Source organism: Pezoporus occidentalis, unplaced genomic scaffold, assembly GCF_034315485.1.
Source record: "Pezoporus occidentalis ecotype Australia unplaced genomic scaffold, CSIRO_AGI_Poc_V1 ctg1, whole genome shotgun sequence".
NCBI lineage: Eukaryota > Metazoa > Chordata > Aves > Psittaciformes > Psittacidae > Pezoporus > Pezoporus occidentalis.
In genome coordinates, this window is record NW_026912778.1 from 16,437,514 (window position 1) to 16,464,062 (window position 26,549).

Consider the following 26,549-nt stretch of genomic DNA (forward strand, 5'->3'; position numbering starts at 1 on the left):
CTGGCTGCTGTAACTTCACAGAAGGACAAAGTGAACTCACTGGGAGCCACAAGCTTCAGTTCCCGAGTAACAGCACCAAGGTCGTTCCTTGCCACACATCGCACAGCCAGGGTCTCCTCTACCTTCTGGAAGGTCACCTGGCTTTCCACCATGTTTTTCTCATCCAGGTGGGCTTCCATGTGTATATCAGAGATATTGTTAGTCAAAAGAGCCCATGAGGTGTCATTGCTGCACCTGTAGAGAAGAATAACAAAGGAAACGAGTGTTGGGCATAGGTACAGACAGAGTCAAGAGCAAGAGTCACCTTTCCCTATAACTACCTTCTGACAGCAATCTTTTTAAAGACCAGAAATGCTTAAAACAACTTTTGTGTAAAGCCTGCACCTTTCTTCCCTCAGAATATTTTGCCTTCTGATCCTCATTACTGCTGCCACTTTGAAGGCTTGACTGCAGACCAGAAGACCTGGTTTAGGCAGATGTTGATGCCTTTATGTATCCCATAGAGTTATAGTACTGGATCCTTAATGCTGTACAAGACTCCCAGAGGCAGGGCTAGGAGTACAACCGTCCCACCAGGCAATAAGAGATTTTATCACAATGAGAGCAGAACATAGCCGGAAGGTGTCCGTGGTTCCCAGCCTTTTTCCGTGCATGGTCTCCCTCTCCCTGGTGGATAACCTCCCAGGTAAAAAACAGCCTCCCAGTAGCAGCTGAAAGAGACAGCCTAGAACTAGCAAGAATTGGAGCAATTACTCCACGTTTAAAATACTTTGAAGGTGAAGATTATAATTAAGAAAGAGATAATTACAAGTGGAAAAAAAAAAAAATAGAAGCATGCAAGAGTGTTAATGAGGCAGACTGAGCTATCTGTGAAATGATAAGAACTCCCTGAAGGGAGGGATAGCTACATCTCAGGATCCTTACTCAGACTGGGACTGTGAAATCTGCTGAGTTCCCTCATTGAATACAAAGCTTATATGAGAGAAACCTCCTGAATTAATGCATTGTGTCTTCTCCTACAGGAAGCAATAGAAGGGCACTGACAGCTTCTCTTGAAATGTGAACAGCATATGTCTAAAGAGAAAAAAATATTTAGAGCTTACTGGTGCTTGATGAGGAAGGCACGGTACTGTAACTGTAACATTACGCTAATTGAGGACACCACAAGTCATATTTTAGATAAGAAAGCACCTGCTTCTCTTACTTTTTAATGTCCTTGCAAACCAGCCATTCCACATCAGGAAGCGGGGTCCCCTCTGCCAAGCACCTCACAGTCTGCCCACCCGCAGAGCCATGGTGATCATCCACGAGGTCTAAGATCAGGGCTGGAACTGGGAAGGAGTCAGGAATTTGTTAGAATATTTATCAGGGTCTAAAAAAAACCAGCCTGAAATTTCAAATAAAGCAGAACAGCTTAGGAGCAGCTAGAGTCCCAGACTCGTCCAGGAGGTCCTTATCTCCTGTAGGACAGAGTGCATCCTAGCCTAGAGCCATGGAAAGGAAGTGCTGTGGTTATGCCACGTCTTCATGTCATACTAAATGAGCTATCATCCCCACTGTCAGCTGGAATAACTTAGGCGGGAGGATAAAGTTTCTTTTTGGCTCAAGGCCAGTGCAGAAGCGAAAGCCAGGATGGGGGTAGGAGAGCTCCAGTGCCTCAGCACTACATGCACTCCTCCAGACACCCCTTCTTAGTTCACACCTTCTTATCTCCATGCTCTAGGCAATCCACTGTGTAAGTAGATCAACCCTTTGCTCTGTGCCATAAATTCTGATGGGCAAGGGTCTGGGGGTCCTTACCTTGTATCAGCAAGGAGAAGGTATATCTTTTAATCTCATCTTCATTTTCGGCAACCAAAGTATAGTATCCACTGTCTTCTTCCTTGGCCCGGATCAATTTTAATATACTCTGAAATCTGCAGAAACAAAAGTTTTTGTTTGTATTTTTAAAGCAGGCACAAGAAAAAAATCACTTTAGTGCAATATGTAATCTGGGTATGTAAAGACCTTAATGTAGTGACATTCAGCATTTCCAGCAAGCCTTTAACTGAAGTCACTACTCAAGCAGTAAATAACTACTAACATACAACTGAGAAACAAGTGGGCACAGTTATTTATGCAGGGATCTGACAAAGCCTCTGATATTACTGGAAACAGCTAGAAATTGTTGATGTGGAGACATGTTGGAGGAACTGAAAAGGCTTAGTACTCAAAAATGAAGATATCTATGGTTTGGAGAGGTTGATGTTATGAAGGCAGAGGCAGATTAGGCATCACCTGTTTGAGAAGAAAACAAAGACATTACCCGAGGAAGAAGAGACAAACAGATGGAAAGAAGAGAGAGGGAGCAGTGCCCAGGTTTCTGGGGAAGAAACTCAAGTCAACATAGAAAAGTAAGAGTCAGAAGATTATTTTTACCTTGTTTCCTGGACTCTGTTGGAACTAGTAACAATCTCAGTGAGATTTTCAATCAGAGTCACGTTATCCTTCAACCAGTACATTTTTGGTGCTGGGTATGCCTGCACATCAACAACAAAGTTTTTGACTTCATGTAGATTGACAGCTTCCAGAGGGCTAAACTGAGGGTCCAGATGAACAAAGCCTTTGTCTGCAAATGAAAAAGCCTTGTGTAAAGCAACACTGCAGCATTTATCAAAAACAGTGTTTTCCGATGTGTTAATAATTTTTGGACATTAAAATCAGACTGTACCATGAACTGTAATGACTACTTTCTTATTTTCCTTAACCTCCTTGGTTGCATGCCGAGCAGTGCATTCATAATCCCCTGTGTCTTTCACTGATGCCTCAGGAATGGTCAAGGTGTAAACCAGCTTCTGCGATGGGACTTTGATATCATCAAGTTTTATCAGACCTTTTTCTTTCTGTAGTTCGGAGAAGGGAAAAAAAAATACCTAAATAAATGAGCTGAAAGGACACCATTGAGGATCTATGATGATATGAGTGAAAGTAATGATCTACATACACTCTGTATGGCAGAAACTTGTTTACTCTGTCAGAGATGAATTTTTGAGCCACAGGCACAAAAAGTGCACTATAAAAATACATTCTTTCGTGAGCAGGCACAGAAGGGTGAGGAGGCTGAGAGCTCGTATTTCGTGCACTCAAAACTAATTCTTTTTGAACTTGCATGAGCAGCTTGAAAGAGCATTTTACTGTTTATGTGCTACCTTCTCCTCAAACACAAAATCCACTTGGCTTTTCATCAGTGAGTTCCCATGAAGTCAGGTGAATTTTTATCCCCCCCCCCCCCCCAAAAAAAGTTATCAATTCTTGATTCTATGTTCTGCCTGCTCTGAAAACAAGGATAATTTACTGGCAAGGAGAAGACTTCTGCAAGTAAAAGGATGGTGAGAATTGTTGACCATGTTATCATGAGAGGTTGGAACAAAAAATACACCAGGGCTGGTTTTGGAAGGTGGCGCATAGCAGAGATTATGATGTGTAACATGGAAAATAGAAAAAAACCTTCTCAAGTAATTTTTCGTCTTTGGCTCTTAACCTACTTAAATAACAGCTGGGGTTTGGGTTCACAAGTAGGTACACTTCAACTATCGTATTCCTTCAGTAACGACAAGACTTTTTACATGGATACTCTGAAATTCTCCATTGACCAGAACTAACCAAGTTTCACTGAATAGAAATTCTCAGTGCAGAAGCACATTAAACCAGTTTGAAAATTTCCAAAAGTTTTAAGGTTTTCTTGCTAGACAGTTCTCATTAGTGAGTAACTACACTGACTGTAAGAGTAATTTTAATTTACACCTGCATAATGAGGAACAATTAAGACTATGGACTTGATTCTTCTTCGTTCCTTTTTAAGCCCAAGAACCAGGTTTTAAGAGAGCTGTTTTAAAGGTTCAGACCTTCAGCAGCAGAACTCTATGCAGATGTCCCACATTCCTAGGCCTTTCTATTTCCACATTTCTTTTTTTTTTGAAACAGCACAAGACGTGAGAGACAGCATTCTTCCCTCAGAGGATGGACTCCTGGTGATACCTCACCATCCTCTCATGGTTTGCATACTTGCCAACAACAAAAACTAACTTTTGGGACTGTATTTCTTTTGTGGCAACATAAAAGTAGAGTAAATTGTTGTGTTTTCTCTCCTCAGCTGTTCTCATTCAGAGAAAATAGAATATTTTACACCACCACCTTCTTTCCCAATAAGTAGCTACAAACATTCAAAGAAAAAGAAGTAGATTAGGTAGATTGATAGATAGATAGATAGATAGATAGATAGATAGATAGATAGATAGATAGATAGATAAAAAGAGATATTTACCACTTTCCCAGGATAATTCCACTGCAAATTAACCACCTCATTGTCAAAGACCACACAAGTTACCACAATGGTCTCGCCTGTTTTGTAGACAGTTTTAAGTGCTTCAATTTCAACTGGCAACTGTGAAGTAGCTACAAGAAGAGGAGAGCAGATTTGGTTTTATAAATTATGCAGTTTTCACATGGTGCAATTTCAGGGGTGAGAGCTCCATTTCACTTCCCCTACTGAGGAATTACCTGGAAAACTCAGTGAAAGTTCTGCTTATTTATACTCATTTAAACAATTTGTGCTTAAAGCATGAAATGTACAGGCATTGAGTTCAATCTCACAAAGAAAGGATCCATGCATAAAATTTCAATTAGAAGTTCCTAACTCAAATTCCCCTGTGAAAAGTCATTCAGTATAAAAACAATTTCCCATTTTGCAAATCAGTGACTGCCTTGCTGGCCAATAAAAACCTTGTTTTCAAAATACTTGAATCACACTGGTTTTCAGACTACCCAAAGTCCTATGATTTGAAGCCCCTGGGAAACACCAGTCTTTTAAATTACATTTCAGCAAACAAGATGAAAATACATGCATTACATAAGACTTTTCTTATAACCATTTAGGAGAGGAGATAAAGCTAAGGACAGTTTATTCTCATCAACATTGTGTAACCTCTAAGCAAATTAGCAGCCAAGTAACTGGGAATGCTGCTGGAGGAGCAAGGAGCTCATCACTGGGGAAATATTCAATATAACCCTGCGATGCTGATGTTAATATGGCTCTTACAGTGTGAGGAAAGAAGTGGGCTGAACACATTACTTCTTTTTTTAAAAAAAAGAACAAAAATAAATACCTCTTAAAATATAGATGAGGAACTCATCGGACTTGAACTCCACACCTTTAACTGTTGTTTTGCATGTATATGAGCCTGCAGGGAAATTCCCTATGAAGCCTTGTTTGCTGTCATAGAAAGCATAGACAGCCTTGTCTAAACTGTTAATTAAAGTCACTTCAGCATTTGGGGCACTTGTCCGACAGGGGATAACGGTGGGATCACCTTCTTCTACTAAGATGAACTGGTCTTCTGGTATAGAAGGGACAAAAGGCGTGTCTGGATCTGTAAAAAAACAAGAGGAAATTTTACACTGTCTTGTTTGTAGTAAGTCCATTTACAATAATTGAGTATCAATGACCACTTACAGATCAGAATTGAAAATAATACAGTTCATTAGCCCACTTTTTCAGAGATTAAGTGTAGGGCATGGTGATTCCATGCAGTATCTCATTTTTGCTCTTTGATATGACATGCAGAGAGACATTTGACCTAAGCACAAAACAGGAAAGGGATTGGGCTCCGTTGTGACAATTCAGGATGCAGAATGAAAAATAGAAAAGATCCCTCCCCCCCAAAGTGCTAAATATTATTAATCCCCTCAGACCTGCTTCTGACGTATTCTGACAATAAAGGCAAAAGGATTTCAAGTGACAAACCAAGCAAGAAAATCACTTCTAAGTATGAAAACTTCCATGCAATTGCTGGGGACTAATGTAAAAATGAATTCACTTTATCATAGATAACTCTATCAAGATATACGTACAGCAAAGATTTCAGGGAAAAATTCGGATTTAAACATGTTATTTTTACAACACAGTATTTTGCACTTAGGTGCAACATTCACTGCACACGCAAAAAAAATCATTACAGATCCTGCCACTTATTGGCACAAATCACTCATCTTCTTCAGTTAAGGGTTTGGCTTTTTTTTCCCTTTAGTAATAGTAGGTGTCTCCTGACCAATATGTAATTGGGGGAAAAAAATAAAATTAAGGAAAAAATCCAAACACTTTCCACATCAAAAAGTAGAAATCAACTTCATGTTTATGCTGAACACCATTAAAACCACATCTCAACAAGAATAGTTTAAGGTACTTATCTTCACTCATTTCTAACATGTCCAGCACCACAGTTATGAAACATAGTTAATTATGGTCACAGCATGTGGTTTTCAAAACATGGTATTCAACCAGAAAAAAAGCAAGCAAACACCTGGTAGTTTTACTTCTTTTAAAGTCAACAAAAATACATGCCAACTTTCCTACCCAGCCAATCTAAAGTCTGAGTTAAAAACGTAATTGGATAACATAGCCAACTTAGAAAGCATAGCCCTCAAATCGTCTCCATTTGGCCATTCAGAATAAACAAATAATCCCTGCTAGCCTGGAGCTTCTGTGCAAAGCTTTATAATAAAAATTAATAAATAGCAATTCAAATCCCTCCAACAATAGACTTTCTGCTGCACTGGCAGGCTCTTTGTAGCAATATTCCAAACACAGTGTTCTGTCCCAAAGATGCTGCCAACTCCATGTATTCATTTTCCCACTGTAATTTAAAACAGAAACAGGATTCACCTAGTTTGGTCTTCTGTGTGCTGTTAGTGAAAATAGGATATTGTATGAAGTCTCACTGTAATCCTCCTTGGCTAAAGTGGGTTGCTGCCACCCATTGCCCTCCTAATTCATTGCAGGAAAAACAATTGCAGAGACGAAGTTTATAGTGGAAACAGAAACATTCTCTATAATTTGAAGAAAAGGATATGTTTCTGCATTTATGACAGCTTGATAGTTAGCGAGTGGAAAAAATTACAGGGTGTCTCTGCCCTGCAAATCTGGTAGGCTGATGTCTAGAGGCTTTTGGAAACCAAACCAAAATGCCCTCTAGAATAAATCTTCCATCTCTTGCCTTTATATTCCTTCACTGAGAGAATTACAAGACTGATTAACACCAATAACATCTTCTGGTGATTTGCTTAGCGCTGTTTGGAAATTCAGATACATGTGCCAAGGCCTGCAGCCTCTGCTGAAACTTTTTGCTTCAAGAATGAATTCAAATGCTTTTACATTTCTTGTGGGAAATGGAGAAGTAGTCTTGGAAGAATCACTGTCCTTGAATCACATACTGTAAACTGCAAAAACTTCATGCCACTGCAAAATAGCCTTTAAAACAAGTTCTGTTATTGCTTCCTGACTTTTTCCTCTCCCACAGTTTTCCTTGTAGTTGCAGACATTATCTCCTTCACAACATACAGCTATTTTGCAGGATGAATTTGAATGTCTTCTTCTCTCTTTTATTCCTGTTCAAAATATTTACTGCAAATCTACTGGCTCGATCTTCATGGCCTTGCAGTTGTGCCACTCATCCCCTGAACCCCAGCCAATGCTGAGAAAGGGCTTTACAAAGGCAGTTGTTTGTGGCTCAGCCTATGGTGCTCATCTCAGCTATGACAATTCATTCCACGGATAGCATGGAATGCCTTTAAACAGATTTCCAGTCAGAACAAGGGGGTTGGGAAGCACAGCTTGGGATAAGCACTTCCAAAAAGAAGGGATGGCATTTCTTCCAGGTCCAAAAGGTTTTCCACCACTAAAGAGAAAGGCAGCGCAGGGCCTGGGAAGGCAATGTTCGCTTTGAAAATTACAGGGCACTGCATGGTAGCACCATGTTTTTAATGTTGCATCAGACTGACCAGCAATAACAACACTTCTTGTTTCTCCCTCCTTTGTGTTTCTCCCTCTCTTGTGACAGCCACCCCCAAGACATCTCATTTGCTTTACACTTCCCAGGCCCTGTGCACACATGAGCTTTTCCAGTCTCAGTTCACACAACTGGTTCTAAACATTCAGGTTTAGAGCAAGATGTGGTCTTCCTCATCTGGCAACTGCTTTAGTGTCAGACATGGCACTGGTTTGGTCAGTACAGTCTCAAAACATCCACCCAAGTCACCTCTGAAAGGACTGGCATTGACATTAATCTCCACGTAGAGGCCAGACAAACCTGAAGCTGAGCTGACCTGGACACCAGTGTCTACTACCCAGCCCCTGGTTGGCAAAAGACCTCAGCTGTTAAGTGTGAATTCACCCCTCTTCTTCAGAACTAAAACTGTTACCAAACAAGTGAAAACCAAAGGAAAAAGGAACAGGTCCATAGATTCACGGAGACTGGTTTTGATTTACACGTTAGGAAATGGCCCTGGGGTCATTTATTTCCTCTGACAGCTAATTGCCATCAGCAATAGGTCTCTTTTAGGCATCCATGTTCAGTTCTCCCATCCAAACCTTGGGGTACAGCTGTGACATACTCCACTTACCAGGCACATAGATGTAGATGTCCTTCCCTTCCACTTCCCCATCCTCCACTTGAGTGTGGTTATAATAGCAAACATACAAGCCCGTATGAGCAGCCGAGGCATTTCCTACTTCAAGCACCGTCACAAAGAGGCCACTGTTGTTTTCTTCATGTCTAATGTCTATCTTGTGGCTTCCCTCAGTCACTGGGTACTGCCAGCTCACTTCACTGTCTCCAGAGCATTTGAGTGTGAAATTGGAATTCAATTGTACAACCATTTCATTCCAATTGGGAACAATAGTCGGCAGAGGAAGCTGGCAAAATGTTAGGAATGGTCCTGCAAAAAGACACGAATAAATAACATATGAACACACAGAATAGTCCCAGCACAGGGATGTGAAGTAAAGCAGAGCAGATCCAGGACAGCTGTTTTTCTGACCGTTTCAGACATGCCGAAGGAAATTTGCCCTTGTTAAAAGCCTGAGCTTTGCTCAATGGATGGCAAAAGGCTTCCCTTTTGAAATGCTAAGTGTTTGCTTGCTGACTTCTGTTTGTCAAATCAGGAGGTGTAAGACAGAGGTAAAGTTAGAGATGGCTCAAAATCCACACCTCATCTTCCCAGCCCCACATGTGAGCAGGGCTCTGCTGCAGACCAGTGATCCCACACCCTGGCTGCTGGGCCACCAGCGTCTTACAACTCCTTACAGCAGTGGTCAGGAAAACAGCAGTTCTGTCAGCGTTAGAGCAAGCTCACAACTGAAAGTTAGAAAGCCCTTCCCTAGACCAACACCAGCATTTTACATCTGGCTTCTATTCCTGCAAAGGGCCAGAGCAGGGGCTTACACTGAAAATTTGTCCATCAGGTCTACCTCTAGCCAAAAATGTGCAGGTTTATAGCCAAATAAAACTGTAATTCACTGAACTAGATGTTGTAGACAGCACTAGTTTTCAGAGGCAACCTCCAGTTACAGGCTCAGATTTGCAAGCCTGTGTAATTTGTATGTGGGCTGGTGTGGGTCCAACTCCCAGAAGGAAAATCAAAGAATCCACACCCTAAAAAAAATAGGGAGTTCACCCAAGAACAAGATTTGTTGTTTCAGTCTGTCAAATGGCCTGAACAAAACAGATAGGGTAGTCCACAATAAACAGCCACTTAGACCCACTGTGTGAAAGTGGGCTCTGTGCAATAAACCCAGCAGCAGGAACCCAGACTGTCTTTGAAACCAGTTTCTTACTCCTGCACATGTTATCTCAGTCTCCAGGCCCTTTCTATATTTGGCTCCCTGTGGCAAACCCTGCACTTCCCTCCCAGCACCATTCACTTGGCAGATGTTGGGAGCCTCATCAGGCAGCCCCAGTGAGTGTGGCTAGGTGGTGCGGCGTAGGAGGATGCGGAGAGCCCACACAGGCAGCCTTGTCTGCACCATGCTGCTGGAGAAACCCCAGTGGGGCAGGGTTGGTGCAGCTGGAGAAAGACAGGCTCACTTTCCTTACAGGAGGGAGGTTAGAGCAGCTGTCAGGGTGCCACAGTGTCAGGCATGGGCTAGCAGAAGTACTGCTTTCTCGATAGGTCTTATCTTAGCCTACTGAAGGGGAAAGCAGAAAAATCGACTCTGTAGCCAGCTGAACACCATTTGGCACTTGTTACTGTGGACACAATGAAAGCAAGCTTTAATCTGAATTTATGAAGGAATAGGGGTGAAGAAGCTTAGAGGACTGAGGAGCATTACCTGTGAGAAAACATCCTAGGATCAGGAGCATCCGTGGGTAAGTACCCATAGCTACCAACAACTGAAACAGAAAGGAGAAGGCAAGAGAGAGGCAGTTAACAAATTGATTATGGTACAAGAGTTTGCAGGACCCCTCTTCCACAGTGCCCTTAACACAGGTTCCTGTCATTCTGCATGGTGCAGCAGACAGAAACAGCCTGAGGACCCTTTCTCACACCCACAGCCTGTTGAGACTCATGCCACCATCTCCCATGAGGTATGTGTGGCCACAGACACATCACCAGCATGAGGAATGCACCTAAAGCACCATAACCCCTTCTGTCCGCTGGCAGTGTCAGAAGCCAAGCCCTGGTGCACCCCTCTTCCAAACAGCCTGTAGACAGCTCTGATGTCCGCTCCAGTGTCCAGGAGCCCACAGAAAGACCCCTGCACAAAGGCAGTACCCTCACAGGAACCAGTGAGGATGCAGTGGCTTTACATAGAGTGGGTTCTGACCTTTTAGCTGCAAGCAGCTTTTATAGGAGAAAAAGCATATTTTAAAGCTGCTTTCATTACAAATAGTACAATCCTGAGTGATATTTTTGTTTTGCCATTGTACATATGTATATATATAGCTTACTGAACACAATGCACTACAATAGTGTTTATTGCTTATTTAGCAAGAATTCACTTGATTGAGAGGCATGCTATTTAAAACATATGCCATTTTTTTCTAATGGAATAAATCCATGACAGACTATAGGCTAGCACTGCCAGTCACAGAGCATCTCTTCTCCCTAACAGTGCTGAGACTCATAGATCACACTCGATAATTTCAGCTTTCAAACACATAATCCTAAATCATCAGTCTTGAAGAGGCAACAATTGCAGTAAGCATCTATGTAATTTTTGTGCCACCTAACAGCATTTCTACTGAAAACCCTAGAGCAGCCTGCTAGATAATTTTCAAAGGAGAAGCTCCTGCAACACCTGCTCCCACTGAAATCAGTGGATGTTTTGTTGGTGACTTTAATAGTAACTGGGTCTGGCCCAAAGCCAATATAGATTGGAAAAAGACTGCACGGAAGAGACCCTAATCTGAAACACAGATTGAGGAGTAAAATAAAGGATGATGTGCCAAGACAGGGACCTCTTTTCAAAGGTTCTGGAGAGTTTCTATTCACCCTCTGGTATTCATCTCCTGATGCTGAGATAGGAAAGCACGTAGGTGCATCTAGATATTACAACTATGCCAGTGACATACGGGAAATAGATGCTCACAACATGCCAAGGAGTGCTTCTGAACTAGTCCTGCTTTCCTCCCACAACATGTGGAGCAGACAGTGGACCTTTGCAAAGTGAAAAGTATTTGATACTCAAATCAAACATAAAGGTCTCAGAAACAGGATTAGAAGATTTACATACTACCAGCCTCAAAAACACATGCAAACAACTTCAGAAATTCAGCTGACAACATTCTAGCAGAGACAAGGCATTTTGCCTGATTCTTCAATTTGCCATAATTACCATGTTTTTATGTATCTGTCCGTCATTGATAACAGACTCTCGAATATCAAAGCAGTCCCTCAGCCTCCTTGCTCATTTTTATCACATTTATTTCCTGCATTTCTTTCTGATAAAGTAACCCAGTGTAAATCTTTAACGACTTGCTATGGTTTGCTTTATTGATCTGACTCCTAGACTCCTAAGGTCTACAAGACAATGCTACCTCACTGTCTGCCAAGTTTCCTTCTGCCCTTTTTCTCTGAAAGGCAGATCTCTCCCCCTCTTTTTGTGTTGTTTTTCCAGACTATTCAGAACAAGTGATGCAGCACAGACGGACTAAAAACAAAGCCAGTTCCTATCTTGCAGACCAGTCTGCAGAAGTTCTGCTGAAGTGGACCTGCACTGTTGCAGAGCTCTGTGTAAGTGAGGACTGAAGCTCGCTTCAGTCTGATACTGGTGTAAGTATAGGTGATGACATTTCCAAAGTGCTTTGAATTTGCTGTCTTGCGTGGGCTGCCATAGAAATCAGTAAGAGCTGGGTGCCTCAGTCGTAGAATGGTTTATGTTGGAAAGGACCCTAAGATCCTCCAGTTCCAAACCCCTTGCCATGGGCAGGGACACCTCACCCTAGACTATGTTGTCAAAGGCTCTGTCCAACCTGTCCTTGAACACAGCCAGGGATGGAGCATTCACCATGTCTTTGGGCAAGCAGTTCCAGTGCCTCACCATCCTCACAGTAAAGAACTTCTTCCTTATATCTAACCTAATCTTCCCCTGTTTAAGTTTAAACCCATTACCCCTTGTCCTGTCACTACAGTCCCTAATGAAGAGTCCCTCTCCAGCATCCCTATAGGCCCCCTTCAGATACTGGAAGGCTGCTATGAGGTCTCCACACAGCCTTCTCTTCTCCAGGCTGAACAGCCCCAACTTCCTCAGCCTGTCTTCACACGGGAGGTGCTCCAGTCCCCTGATCATCCTCTTGGCCCTCCTCTGGGCTTGTTCCAACAGTTCCATGTCCTTTTTATGTTGAGGACACCAGAACTGCACACAATACTCCAGGTGAGGTCTCACAAGAGCAGAGTAGAGGGGCAGGATCACCTCCTTCGACCTGCTGGTCACGCTCCTTTTGATGCAGCCCAGGATACGGTTGGCTTTCTGGGCTGCAAGTGCACACTGAAGCCAGCTCATGTTCATTTTCTCATCAACCAACACCCCCAAGTCCTTCTCCACAGGGCTGCTCTGAATCTCTTTTTTGCCCAACCTGTAGCTGTGCCTGGGATTGCTCCGTCCCAGATGTAGGACCTTGCACTTGGCATGGTTAAACTTCATGAGGTTGGCATCAGCCCACCTCACAAGCGTGTCCAGGTCCCTCCGGATGGCATTCCTTCCCTCCAGTGTACCAACCAAACCACACAGCTTGGTGTCATCGGCGAACTTGCTGAGGGCGCACTCAATCCCACTGTCCATGTCACCGACAAAGATCTTGAACAAGACCGGTCCCAACACCGATCCCTGAGGGACACCACTCGTTACTGGTCTCCTGTTGGACATTGAACCATTGACCACATCTCTCTGCATGCAGCCATCCAGCCAACTCTTTATCCACCAGGTGGTCCATCCATCAAATTGATGTCTCTCCAGTTTAGAGACAAGGATGTCGTTCGGACTGTCTCAAACACTTTGCACTAGTCCAGGTAGGGGTTTTTTTTTGCCCCTATCCATCAGTTCTGTAGCCCCATTATAGAAGGCCACCAAACTGGTCAGGCAATTTGAAACTTGCACTTTCAAAACACAAGAACTTAACTAAATTTGCTTTTTCCATCTGGCTATTTGTTCTGGTTTCACTGTTCTTCCGCAACCCTGAGCTTTGGTCTTTCCTTAATGACCTGTTAATCTCATCAAGCCCCAGAGCAACTCTTCCTCACTGTGAAAGACAGAATAATGTACTAAGGATTCACCATCATCCATATTAAAAAACTATTTGAAATGGATTTAGTTACATCTGAGTTAAACTTGCTGGAGTTCCATCACCAGCATATCCTCACATGCCAGTGCTGGAATCAAGGTTTAACACACGTACAAGTCCATACTTCTGGGCAAGAGAGACTTTACTCTTTCCCACACCATCAAACAGGCACACTTATCGTGGCTTTATTTGTTTATGATCACCTAATTTTTTGTATGTACTTACATGTCTTCTTTACCTTCATTATAGCAGAGCAGCCCTCTTTGTTCTACAGGACACAAATCTCAGCCCTGAATAAATACATCAAGATCAGTTCCTAACACCACTCTATAAACTCATAAATTGGTGTAGCCTCACTGAAGCCAGTAGATCTATGCAAGCTGAAGCACAGTAGTAACAGCACATATACAGTGTAAGATCGAGCCAACCTGAATTCCTTGCATACCTTAAACATTGCTAGCTAAATAGAAACAGTCCTGTATAGCGAAAGCTAGATGATGCTATGAGGGTTTTGCCAAACTCTCTACAGGGAGTGCTGATTGTCCAGGGTAAAACAGTCATTGCATCTACTTTAACTGCTAGGTTTTGAAAGGATCTGTCTGAAATCCTAGTATCTTTCTTGGGCAATTAAGTGATAAAAAAAAACAGGCAAATAACATCTGAAGAACTGTTATCAGTGAGGAGTCAATCTCAAGCACTCACTGCCAAGCGCTGGCCTCCTACCATTGACCACACCACAGAATACAAAATCAATATCCAGAAAACCAATGGACATACAGGTTTAGAAACAAAAAACTAGATATTCCTGGGTGATTGTTCTACGTGATCTAGAGAGAAAGCACGGCGATGCACCATGAAGAGTAAACTGTATATATTCTTTTCATACTGCTGTAAATCAATCAAAGACCGCTTTCAAGACGGAAAACTAGCCCATCTACTACCAGAATGCAGACTACCAGACTGTTTCCCTGCCAGCTACCCAGCAGTTCATCCTCTTGGCCACAGGATGGCAATGTTGATCCACAGCAATGAGCCAACGTTGAGCAGAAGGCAGCGCTACTCTCCAACGTATCAGATGGAATCCAAACTGGGTCTCCTGGATCAACTTAAAATTCGAATTTCTCATATTTTAACTTCATGCCAGTTCACCATTTTAGAAATAATAATAAAACCGAACTGGTCCCTATTACTCTATATTTACATAAGTGATAGGACTGTGGTTAGATTGCAAATCTTGGCCTGTAATGATGTGATTATCCTTGTTATGAAAGGGCTGGATAATTTCAGTGGTGATTTTGTCAGAGTGGCAGCCTGTCCTTCTGGGAAGACTGATCTTTTCCAGGAAGAGCTAAGGCCAGCCCAAGAAAAGAGGTGAACATTCCCTCTTTGTGGTGGTTGTCACCAGCTGAATGTCAATGTTCAGACAGGACCTCGTGAACACTTCTTGGTTCTCAGTTCCAAAACTACAAACTCATTTCTCTGCAAAAGCAGGGCTGCCCTGCAGCACTAACAGATCAGTCCGAAGGTTTCCTCTCCCTCCTGGAGAAGGGCCCAAACAACAAAAGAAAATGTCTTAATAGCTTAAATACCCTCCTAAAGCGGGGCTTGTTCCACATCACTTTGCAATTATTTGTATCCACCACAGGCTATAAGCAGGAAAAATTACACACCAGGACCAAGGTTAGCCCTGTGCTGGGGTCTTGCATAGTGCTTCATGCTCTGCAGGACACACGTTGGTGGCTGATACCCAATGAGCCTTCTAGTCAGCCCCATTCTTCAGCCTAACCGTCAAGGACAGACTCCACCAGTCTAGGAGCTAATGTGGGAGGAAATTTGCAAAGCCTAAATTTTCCCACTTAGTCCAAAAAGGATTTTCCAGGCTGTCTAAGCAAACAAACAGACTGGCACTTGTAAGGAATACATCTCGCTTAGGTTCTCAGGATCAAATCAAAGAGCACTTCAGATCCCAACTCAATGCTCAGAAGCATTGCATGAAAAAAACAATCTACCTCTGTTGATCGCAAGAGCTAGGAAGCATAGCTGCTGCAAGCCTTTCCCTTGGGTGCCTTTGCAAAGCTTTATTGGCTCGAGAGAGATGAGTCAAGCAGGAGGGCAAGGCAAGAGGGAGAGAAAGGAGAGAAAGGATTGTTTCTCCACCAGAAGAAACAGCCTCTCAGAATTCATTCCTTGGTCTTTAAAATAAGCAAAACAAACATCTTTTATCAAAATTTTCAGAGTTCAGATGTAGAAATAGTGCCATTATGGCCATAATAATCTAAGGATGCAATTGAGGAGAGGATTGTCTAAGGTTATATATTTCACCCTCTTTTTTAGACGAACTGGTACTGCTGGAAGTAACCAGCAAGGTCTGGAGTGTGCAAGGCTTTTTCTGCCTATGTACATTGTCCTCGAAAACTAGCTTGATACTGTAGTACTGCTGAGAGGTATTTTATTAAAATATTTATTACTTCCTGCTTTCTTGAAACCTAATACCTATATATTGCTCTCACAGCTGCATGAAGATTTCCCATACATCAACAAGCAAATAACACTGAGGATGGCCTCAGTGCCCAGCGGCGGCCAGACTGGCACACCTCCTGCCCCTTGGTGCCTGGATAAGGGTACCACAACAAGGGGTGTCATTTTGAAGCAGTATGAGAGCCCCTGCAGGCTGGGAGAGCTGGTTTGCTTGTGGAATCCCAAATCCCACTGCTTTGTGCAGTATCATTTTTCTCCAAACTTCCCCCCCCCCCCCCCCCCAGGCATTGAGGTTGGCTAAACCGCTGTTTATCTGAGAGCCTTTCTAAAATGGTCTTTGTTAACTAGAAGCTAAACCCGAAGTCCCTTGCTGGGACATCTTTCCCTAACGTTTCCAGATCCAGAGTTAAAAGTCGGACAGCCACAGCTCGGATTTTGATCAGCCGATGACAGAAGAACCTTTGATGCCTGTCTCCTTGCTTTGATCCTTTCTCTTGCCCCATCTAGAGACACAGAGTTAAGGCAGCCGAGCCGGGACCCCAACTGGGCTCTGCATCAGCCCCGGGAGATGCCGAGAGCATAACAAGCCACCTCCCTTTCCCGGTGCACCCCGTCGGGGAGAGAGCGGGCTCTTATAACCAGCGGGACCAGGGTGGGATGGGGCTGGGGGGTTACGTTTACACTCTCTAGCCCTCATCAGGCTGCAGGCGCTTGCCAAACCCGGTCTGTCTGCGGGGAGCCCGAGAGGAACCCCCCGGGGAGCTGCTCCTCCTTGGTCCAGGTCCCCGAGGCAGAGCCCGGCGGCTGTAGCTGCTGCGAACGAAAGGCTGCCCGGGACAACGAGCAAACCTGGCAGAGATGGCAACTCCTGGCCACCTCGCTGCTTGTCTGGGAAACAATAGGAAAGCCCTTGCCAAGGAGAGATAATTTTTTTCTTTTTTTCTTTTCTTTTTTTTTTTTTTTATGCGAAATAGCCAGAAAACTGAAAAGCGGGGTAGGGGAGATGCAGAGCGAAGCCGTGTTTCCCTCCGGGGCTGGCTAATTCTGCTGGAGCTGCCACCCGGTGCTCCTTCTGCAGCTTTTTCCGTCAGGTGAGGCACGGACCCCTAAGGCGCAGGGTCCGGAGAGAGGCGGGAGTCTCGCCAGCGAACAAACGTTGTGCCCCTGCTGGCAGCTGCTGGACCGAGGAAGAGCGACGTGCCCGAAGCGCTAAGGACGGGTCCGCCGGGCCCCATGCGAGCTGAGGCGATGCCCTGTCCGCCCCGGGCGTGCAGCCCTGGGCACCGGAGGAGCGTCCGGGAGCTGGAACATTTGCAAGATACGCTCCGAAAATGCCCTCGAGGGGAGTTGGATACGTGCCCCTGGCGCGGGGGGGGTACCAGGGCATCGCCCCTCCGCTGCGCCGCAGCCGCCTCCCACGGGGATGTGGACAAGCCACGTCTCCGGCGGCTGCACCCCGGAGCTCCTGCTGCTGCTGCCTCGCTTGATTTGTCGCTGCTGGCTCCAGAAAAAGCTGTCCAAGTCCTGTTCTCTGGAACGGCTCCTGGGCTGCGGATCCGCGTCCAAAAATGTTGAGCAATGCCGCGGACAGCCAAAAAACCATTTCCTACTTGCTCCTAGGACTTTTCCAGGGGACTCCAGCCTGGCAGGGGCTGGCAAGTTTGCCGAGCTTGACAAAGTCCAAACGGCGGCCGCGAAGCTTTTGCCCTCCCTGGGACAGGAGACAGTGGGCTCGGGCAGCCCGGCGGGGCTGCGGCAGGGCTGCCGTTCCGGTGGCGAGAAGAGGCTGTAAACTGGAAAAGCTCCAGGTACCCGTCCTGCCTAAATTCAGCATCTTCCCTTCCGCCGAGACGTGTAAAAAAGACTGGACACGCAGGGATAGAGATCGGCTTGCCTTGGGGGCTTGAGTGCATATCCCCACCTGGGGTATAGGGGCATTTTCGGCTCCCACCGGGTCAGGGGAAATGAAGTGGGGAGGGCAAGGTGGTGAAAAACAAAGGGTGGGGGAAGGGACAGGGGCGAACAGCGGGGTGAAGGAAGCGAGGGATGCGGGAAGAAGGGGAGCCACTCACTCTGTCGGTGCGCATCCCGCCGGATCCCCCTCGGGCGGGCACTGCCGCTGCCCGCGGAGCCCCGGCGAGTCGCTCCCGCCCCCGCGGCGGGAATGCGGCGCGGTGGCCCCGCCGCTCCAATGTGTTTGTCATTAGTGCTGCCCGCGCTGCTCGCCGCCGCGCCCCGACGGCCCGCGCAGCGCCCGCTCCCGGCTCCCAGCTCCCCTCCCTCCAGCGGGAAGGAGCCCCCCGCCCGGCTCAGAACACAGGGAAAAAGGGGGGAAATGAAAGAAAAAGAATAAACACAAACCGAAAGAAACAGCAACAAGTAAATAAAGGGGAAAGGAATAAATGAGGAGAGGAAAAAAAGAGGGAGAAAACGTGAAAGAAAGAAAGGAAAAGGTGGGGAAACTGCCCCTCACCTCTTACCTTCTCCTTTATAATCCTCAACCCCAATCCTGCAGATTGTAAAATATCCAAAATATGTCCACGTCTTTTGTGACTTTCCCCGCTCAGCCGCGCTCTTTCCCTCCCGCTCGCCCTCCCTCCCGATCCGACTGTAATGGTCTCACAAACCGCGTCCCGTAATTGATTCAATGTTATAGTCCATCCTTCCAAAACTAATCATTTGCTTTAAGTAAATAGCTGTCAGGAAATGAAGCCCCCCTCCGGCCCCTTCAGAATAAGAGCCGCCCTGGCTCTCCCGGCGCCCCCAGCCCGGCGGCCGAAGGCGGGCGCGCCGACGGGAGGCTCTTACGCAGGCAGGGGGGGGCAGTCTCTGCCTCCAGATTTCACCAGCCTCGCAGGGGAGGGGGAGGCTGGCCATATGGCAGGGGCGAGGGGGAGGCAGGGGGGAGCGGAGGGGCTTGCTCTGCAGGGGAGAAAATACAAAATAATAATAAAAAATAGAACCAACCCCCAAAACTTCCATGAAAACTCCGAGTGCTCCCAATTTCATGAATGAGACTTCCCTCCTCAGACCCTCCAGGACGGGGTCTGGGGCGCAGGGCTCGGTGTCCACGGGCACAGTATGAGGTTATGGATGGGGAGTTTGATCTGGAAACGAATTTGCGGCTTCCTCGTGTCCTTTGTACAACACTGAGCTTGGGCTTGGGCTAGAGAACTGGATGGACGGCCGTGAGCCCGCCAGGAGCAGGAGGCACTGAGAGAGAGGGTGAGAGACGATTCACTAACACTTATGAATGAAAGATACAACGAAAGGTAACCTTCGCCAGGAGCCAACCCTCCCAAACCCCGCTGCTCCGACGGGATCGAGAAAGCTCTTTCTTTTCGTTCTACTTTTGCTTTGCCCAGAGCAAAGAAACCCCTTGGATGTCCCATCCAGTACAGGGCGAGTGTCGGCGATGCCTGAGGAAGCGAGGGCAGCGCACGTCCGAGTCCCTCCGATTTGAAGCGCTCCAGACGGAGCTTTGATCCCCGCAGGGGAGCCAGCACCGGGTATCTCTGCTTTGTTGGCCCTCGCTATCAGCTGGCGATAAGAGGTGGCCGGAGCAGCTGCCCTGGCAGCCCTGCTGCTGCATGCTCGGTGCGGAAAGGCGAGCGCGGCCGGCGGGGCGATGCGGCGGCCGCGGGAGAGGGGGCAGTGCAGCCCCAGGAAAGGAGCAGGGAGGGATACCCTGCTCGCCTGCCTCCTGGGGAGGGCACCGGCCCCGGCTGCTCCCACTTCCTCCCCTCCCCAGTCTGGCACCCACCCCCCGCACCTCTTTTTTAATTTTTAGTATTAAACAAAAGAAAAGTTTGTTCTCGAAGTCAAGCGGCAGTATCTGATGGGTTTTCTCTTTCCTAAGAGAATTAAGTCTCCGAAGAGAAGATGCCCCGAAGGAAATGGGGGCATAAAGGAGAACCTACTCCCGTGAGGAGAGGGCTAGGCTGGGCTGGCCGGGTCCCGGCGGCGGCCCCGGCCCTTTGAGCACCCTCCGCTAGTGCATCCTCGGCTCGGGTGAGTTCTCAGCTCCGCTATTGCTTCCACATGTTCGTCCAGGAAATCATTGGAGTCAGATCTGTGAGCAGCCCCTGGTCGGAATGCTAACAGGATACCGTAATGCTTGTGAATAAACAACAGGCTCCCAGTGAATCAAAAGCATGGCAAAAAAAAAAAAAAAAGGAGGGAAAAAACACAACCCACCCACCACCGCACACTGGAGCTCTCTACCTGGGGGGCGAGCTAGCCTACCCAGCCTGAACCCCCGAGTTTGTGGAAGGAGAAGCCCTGTCGTGACTTGGGTCGGAGCTGTGGGCTCTGGCAGATTAAAACCCCACTAAGACGTGCGGTTCAGACCGGCGGCAGCGACTGCCTGCGAGCTCCGAGAGGATCCTGCCGGTCTCGGGCCGCGATCTACCGGCGTGATCATGTCTGGTTTAACGTGCGGGGCGGTGGAGGTGATTTCTGGCGAAGCACCGTCGGGTTGGGATGCAATGCCGGAGTTATTCTTGCCAAAAGAAAGGAGCAAAAGGGAAGGGGAGGAGGCGCTTTCTGGTTACAATTACCTGCCTCATTTGAATAATGCCTTTGTCGTGATCATTATCGAGCGGTCGTTAACGGCTTCCACGTGGGATCCCACAGGAGCCAGCGAAAATATAAAAATTGCACACTGGGACACCGGCAAAGCTTCCTGCCCGGCCAGGCCAGGCGGGCGTTGCGGGCACCGGGACGGCGGTGTCCCGAGGGCCAGGGACTAGTGACACCTTCCCCGACGTGATTTCCCCGCGCCAAGGGCCCGGCTCCGGGGAGCCGCCTGCCAGATCTACCTCCGCAGAGCCGGCGGTGCCTGTGGATTGGTCCCGCTCAGAGGAGGTGGTAGTTAAAATAAACCCTCCAGGACGGCTGCTGAGCCCTGCCCCCCGCCCCGTGTGGCGCTGGGGGTCCCGTCCAGGGAGGCGCGGGGGACTTGGGGTTAGCTAGAGGACAGGCTGGGGGTGGGGGGAGTTCTACCACTGCGGCCCCCTCTCCTCCCGCCTTCCCCTCCCCCGAAGGGCTGGAGCGCAAGGCATCCCACTAGCGCTTGTTTACGCGGCAACAGATGGAAGCTGCACATCTTAAGAAACACTGCAGCTCCCGGGATAGAGCCGCTCTCGCCTGTTAATGCTCCCGACCTTCTCCCCTAACCCCCCAACAGGGGTCCCTCCCCCGTCCCTCAGCGCCTCCAGGGTCCGGGCAGCAGGATCCGACGGGGAGGGTTTTTGCAGGGCTGTTCGCCCAGCTCCCGGACCCTTCCCTCCCCCGGAGGAGCGCCAGTTTGCTGCTAGTAACGAGCCCTTTCCTGCGGCTCTCTCCCAGGGGTGACCCGGGCAGCTTTCTGCTGGCTCAGGCTATTCAGCAGCCTAATAGGTGGTTCATAAGGACCTCCGAGCGGCCTGATGAGGGGCGGGGGCCTGCGAGAGGGGGTGCCCGGCTCTGGCCCTAGAGAAGCCCCGCCGTGGGGCCGCAGCCTTTTGTCTCAGTGAGAAGGCAGGTCTGCGTTTGATTAGGTTGCCCACGTTGCAGCAGCGATGCACTGTGCGGGGGCCGGCTGCCGCCTGCTCACGCTTTCTACCTGCAAACCTAGAACTCCTCCTGTATGGTAAAGAGCAGCTACAACCTGGAACAGATACCCCTCAAACCCCTGCTAGAGAGAGAAAGCAGAGAGGCCTCTCGTCATGTGGTGCTATAAATCTGTGCTCCCACCTATTCCGAAGGGAGAAGAGCACAGTGGTGAGGCTTCCTGAGGCAGAAGGGGAGCAAGTCAGGGGACCGCGAAGCCCCGCAGCCCCTCAGAGAGATGTGCGCTGCCCGCAGGAGGGTCCTGTGTGCATCTGCAGTCCTACCAGTTTTTTTTCCCTTTCCCTCCTTCCACAACACCAGATTCTCTCATTTTGTTTGTTCAACAGAATTTGGCTCTGAATAGCAGGGATCCCGTGTCAGCGGGAGAACAGGGAGCCAGACAAAAGAAATTAACGTTACCCAGCCTGCCCTCACTAAGCTCTGTTTTGATTCCCACATGTTTGGTTAAGGTAGTTTCCTTTGCCCGTCGTTTTTCCTGCTGAGGCCGCTGCTGCCACGACGTCGGGCTGTTTTGCTTTCATTGTTGCGTTTGGCTCTTTACATTAAAAGATGCCAGAACAGCCGCGGAAGCCTTAGTTTTTGAAAAACAGGCTTTGTTTTCCCTTGTGTTCCCACCCGGACTTTTTGACTGGAGCAGAATAAACAGGCTGCTCTGGTCCAGAAGTAGTTAGGGGTGAGGTAAGGCAAGGGGATAACGGGTGGCTCCTTCCGGTAACTCTTCACCGGCGCCTTAGGCGCTATGCCCCCGCCCCCAGCCCCCGGAGGGAGATCCCTGGTGCGCCACGGCACCGACGGGACACGGAGGCCTCGGAGTGCCCCTCGCTGTGGATTGGGGTGCCAGGGCAGCGCCGACGCCGCCCGCGACGCTAGAGGGCACCGGAGCCCGCGGGAGCGGCGCTGCTCGCCAGCCTTCGGTGTCAACGTGGTTAATTAAGGCATCTACCGGGTCCGGGGAGGGTGGTGAAGCGGGGACCTCCTGTCGTCCCCCAGAATCCGACTGCTCCAGGCTCCATCCCCGCAGGTCCAGCCCTCCCGGGCTGCCGTGGGCAGGGCTCAGCAGCTAGGGGGATGTGGCGTGCTGTAAGTAAAGCAAAGAGAGCGATTCCTCCCGTGCCACAAATGAGTTTTCCCTCTGAAATCAAAGGACCTCCTCTGCTGATTCAGCCCAGGTTTGATTTCGGCTCGTAACTCCCGAGACCATTATCTCTGCCTTTGTTCTTTCAAGCTGCAGCAATTAATGGATTACAGCAGGACAAAAACAGAGCCAGACCAGGCGGCTTCGGTTCTGCGTCTATCTACTTTTAGTACCAGCTTTGTCCCCTCAGGCTGCTGTGCTTGAGGATCCTGCCCTCAGTTCTGCACGGGGCAGCTGGCTGATGTGGAGCCCACCCTGGACATGACGGGCATGGGCCATCCCTAGTCTGCGTCAGTGTCAGTCTCACACAAGTGCCTGGGCTGAGCGTGTTCACCATACATCCCTCCCATGGGGGCAGAAAGGCCAAGGTAGGCTGATCATCGCAAAGTGCCAAACTCAGGAGGGACTCAACATGCCTGCTCACTGACTACCCTGAATTCCTGAGCTCCACCACAACAGGTTTTCTTCTGATGCTTGGTGATCAACAACACATCCCTTCCGGATGGTTTTCTACAGAATAACTGGAGCTGTGGCCAAGGGTTCTGAATGGTAATTGACTTTCTAGAAGGATGACCCTCCTCCCTGGATGTTTCATGCTCCAAACTGCCATCACAAAAAAAAAATAAAACCACTATCCCTCTATTCCTGTGGCATGAAGAGATTACAAATAGCCCAAGGATAAAGAAGAGGGAAAGCCTTCAATGCCTCCTAAGAGCTTGCAGAACAGGGGTTTGTGTGGAGACATTGTAGGTTACATGTTTCACCCAATACTTTCCAAAACAGGTCCAGCCCTAATCCACCGCTACGGATTCCAAGAACCAGCATCCATGTTGGCACAGTCAGCAAAAAGCTCCAGACCTGGAAAAAGGTTTAGTTGTTCCTCTTAGTTACTGCAGTCAGTCATTCATTTTACATTTATTTACCAAGGTTGTCCTGGAGGTGCTTTGGCAGGAGGTGTGAATCACATTGTCATTTTTCTTGTGGAGCCTCGTGCTTCCTGTATGCAAACATGAGCCTGAAGTTATTTCTGCAACCCTAATCTGTGATGAAAGGAATCAAGCAGGCGCCAGTCACACCTAGAGCCATACCAAGAGTGCCAGTGCATGAAGTCCACGTGTTCAGTTTTCTTTCTTTCACTGAGAGACAGGAGGGACTGACACACTGAGAAGCCAGGGGAAACTGTTCCTCTTTTCTGTCACTTCTACAAAAGGCTGTTTGTGCTTTTCCTTTTGTCTGGGGTCACCAGGTCCCAGTCTGCACATCATCTAATTCTGCAGGGAGCCCTTTCTGTTTCAGTTACGTGTTTATTTGCCTTCTGCTGTTGACAGTCCTTTAGAGAACTCCGTTATACGCACTTCACTTGAGCAAGGAGGTTGCAGAGGGAGAAATGAGAAACTGAGATAAGAGGAAAATGCAGATATAGGAGCCTTCCCTGCAGCCATGGATGTGAACCTACAGCTGAGACTTAGCTCAGACAGAGAAGCTCTGGTGTAGCTCCAGAACAGGGCATACAGCAGCATGTAGGTAGGTTTTGAACCTTGGAGTGCTGGCTGGTTTAGTCAGGTACCTTGTTTTTCAAGCTAAATTATATTTTGAGAAAGAGACTAATGTGGAAACTGGGCGAGATCCTGATTTGTGTAAATCTGGTGTAACTAACTTGGAAATATTCCAGATTCAGCCTGGTATAATTAAGATTAAAAATTGGCTCTGGGAGTCTTTTCTTTGGCAGTAAAGTTAGAGAAGTACTGTGAAGAAAAATAATTAAAACCAGGACATTGTTTCAGTGCTCTTTTAAATAACATATGCTATAGGGGCTTTGAAGGCATTTGTTCTCCATGGCAGCAGTATTTTAAAACTTTCACTTTGGTTCCACTCAGCAAGTTAACCCTTGATAACCAACTGTGTTTAACCTACGTTATGCACAGAAACTTATCATTTTGCAGGACACTGTCCAAAGAACAAACAAAATATCCATTAAAATGGTACTACTTCTGCTGTGGCAGTAGCAAGCTTCCTCTTGCTGGGGAATTTCACTGTCCTAGCCACAACACAGGCATTGCAATGAACCTGGATTTATATCTTTCTTGTCAAGATTTTTTTTCATGGTGCAAATCTTGTTATCTGACTGCTAAACTCAGCACGCTAAGAGGGAGCAATTTTCAAAAGGCAGTTGCTTAGTATGCCTGGGAAGCAAACTATGAAAGGAGTCCCTAAAGAAATGCTGAAAACTGAAGATCCATAAATTACTGCACATTTTTCTAGCTCCCATGAATCAGAGGGCAAGATGTCCTTTGATAGCTTCTGTGTCTGATTTCACTTTATTTGTTAGGCCCATGTCTCTGACAGAAACTGTTTCACCATAATTTGATTGCAATTGGTAAGAAGATGTTGGCCAATTTTTCCAGGTTTGGCATTCAACCCCAACAAAATCAGAAGGATGTTTGTCATTTTCTTGAGTGGTCCCAGACTTTCATCACAGGTTAAACGGATCTTTCTTTAGGGTAGGGCGAAAAGGAGGGGAGAAACAGCTGTCTTTGATTCCTTGTGGTGTATGGAGAATATATACTCTGAAAATGTGCTTTGCTCCTTTTAAGCGGTATTGGGATGTAGGAGGAGTCAAACTTGTTTCTTATTTCAAAAGTACAGAAAAATTAAACCTTGTCCGCCTTCTTTTTGCTGGAGGACTCCTTGCTGAATCACTGAAGAAAGACATCACGGTACAGCTGACTCTTTCACAGAACAATCTTTTCAGCTGTTTGTCAGCAGGTTTGTAGAGTTAGGGAGCAGTGAGATACACATCATGCCCTAACCTCTTGCCTTGCTGAGCTTATCCACCATCCTTCTTCTGCCCTGTGCAGGTGCATCAAAGAGATTCAGGAAGCAAACAGGGGAGAGCCCACACTTACAACACTTGAAGGACCTGTACTGCAAGAGCTTGGAAGGTGGGGCCCATTCTGATTTTACCCATTTGGAGTTCCTTTCAGAGAAAGGGAATCGTGGGATAATCGCTCACCTTCCTCACCCTTATTCCCTTCCATGTTTTGCTTCCTTTGTCCCACGTTAACAGACTAAGGGCTGAAAGAATACTGGCAAAGATACAAAAACCAGCCAAACCAGAACAGTGCTCTTTGCAGGTTCTCTTTGTCCATCAGTCAAGGACACCACAAGGAAGGAATAAAGTAGGAACAAGTCAGTTCATCCCTATTTTCTATTTTCATAATCAAATGGAATACAAATGTGCTCTCCTCATTGTCAAAAGAATACAGAATTTCTTTCCCCTCTTTCTTTGTGATGTGAGAAAACATTTGCAGAGCCAAAGTAAATCCAAATAAATTCTTGCAATTCCTATCCATCACCAAACTTATGTTTTCTCTTCTCAGTTATTTTTCTCCCAATGTGCTTTACACTACCCTAAGAAAAAGGTATTATTTAAATCCTTGCCTCTATGAAATTTTACTGGGAAGCTTTCATTCAGAAAGCTGCAAGCAGAGTCTCTGGTGGTCTGGATGAACCTACAAAGCCTGTTCTGATTATTCTTTACCAAAACATAAGTAGGATTTAGTCAACTTGACAAGAAGGGTTTGAGGAAAAGCTTTACTACAGAAACATCAGCAGCTGTACAGATGAGGGCTGATCAAAACAGTTATTGGATGTATAACCGTAGACTCTGCTGTTAACAGGGAAGTTGGAGACACACAGTTCTGCTTACAGGAGGTGAAAATTTATAG

General features: G+C 46.9%; 1 protein-coding gene across 1 annotated transcript in view; it reads right to left on the minus strand.

The window, feature by feature from the left end:
• PDGFRA (platelet derived growth factor receptor alpha) overlaps positions 1-18,706 on the minus strand; it is a 36,255-nt gene extending 17,549 nt beyond the window's left edge. The window contains exons 1-10 of the mRNA XM_062607036.1: positions 18,554-18,706; positions 10,145-10,205; positions 8,437-8,751; positions 5,145-5,408; positions 4,304-4,434; positions 2,711-2,882; positions 2,419-2,608; positions 1,801-1,916; positions 1,205-1,331; positions 41-234 (exon numbers count right to left, since the gene is read on the minus strand). Of these exons, the coding sequence (XP_062463020.1) occupies positions 41-234; positions 1,205-1,331; positions 1,801-1,916; positions 2,419-2,608; positions 2,711-2,882; positions 4,304-4,434; positions 5,145-5,408; positions 8,437-8,751; positions 10,145-10,193 (1,558 nt within the window). The 5' untranslated portion in view covers positions 10,194-10,205; positions 18,554-18,706. The remainder of the gene's footprint in view (positions 1-40; positions 235-1,204; positions 1,332-1,800; positions 1,917-2,418; positions 2,609-2,710; positions 2,883-4,303; positions 4,435-5,144; positions 5,409-8,436; positions 8,752-10,144; positions 10,206-18,553) is intronic.
• Positions 18,707-26,549: the final 7,843 nt, after the last annotated feature.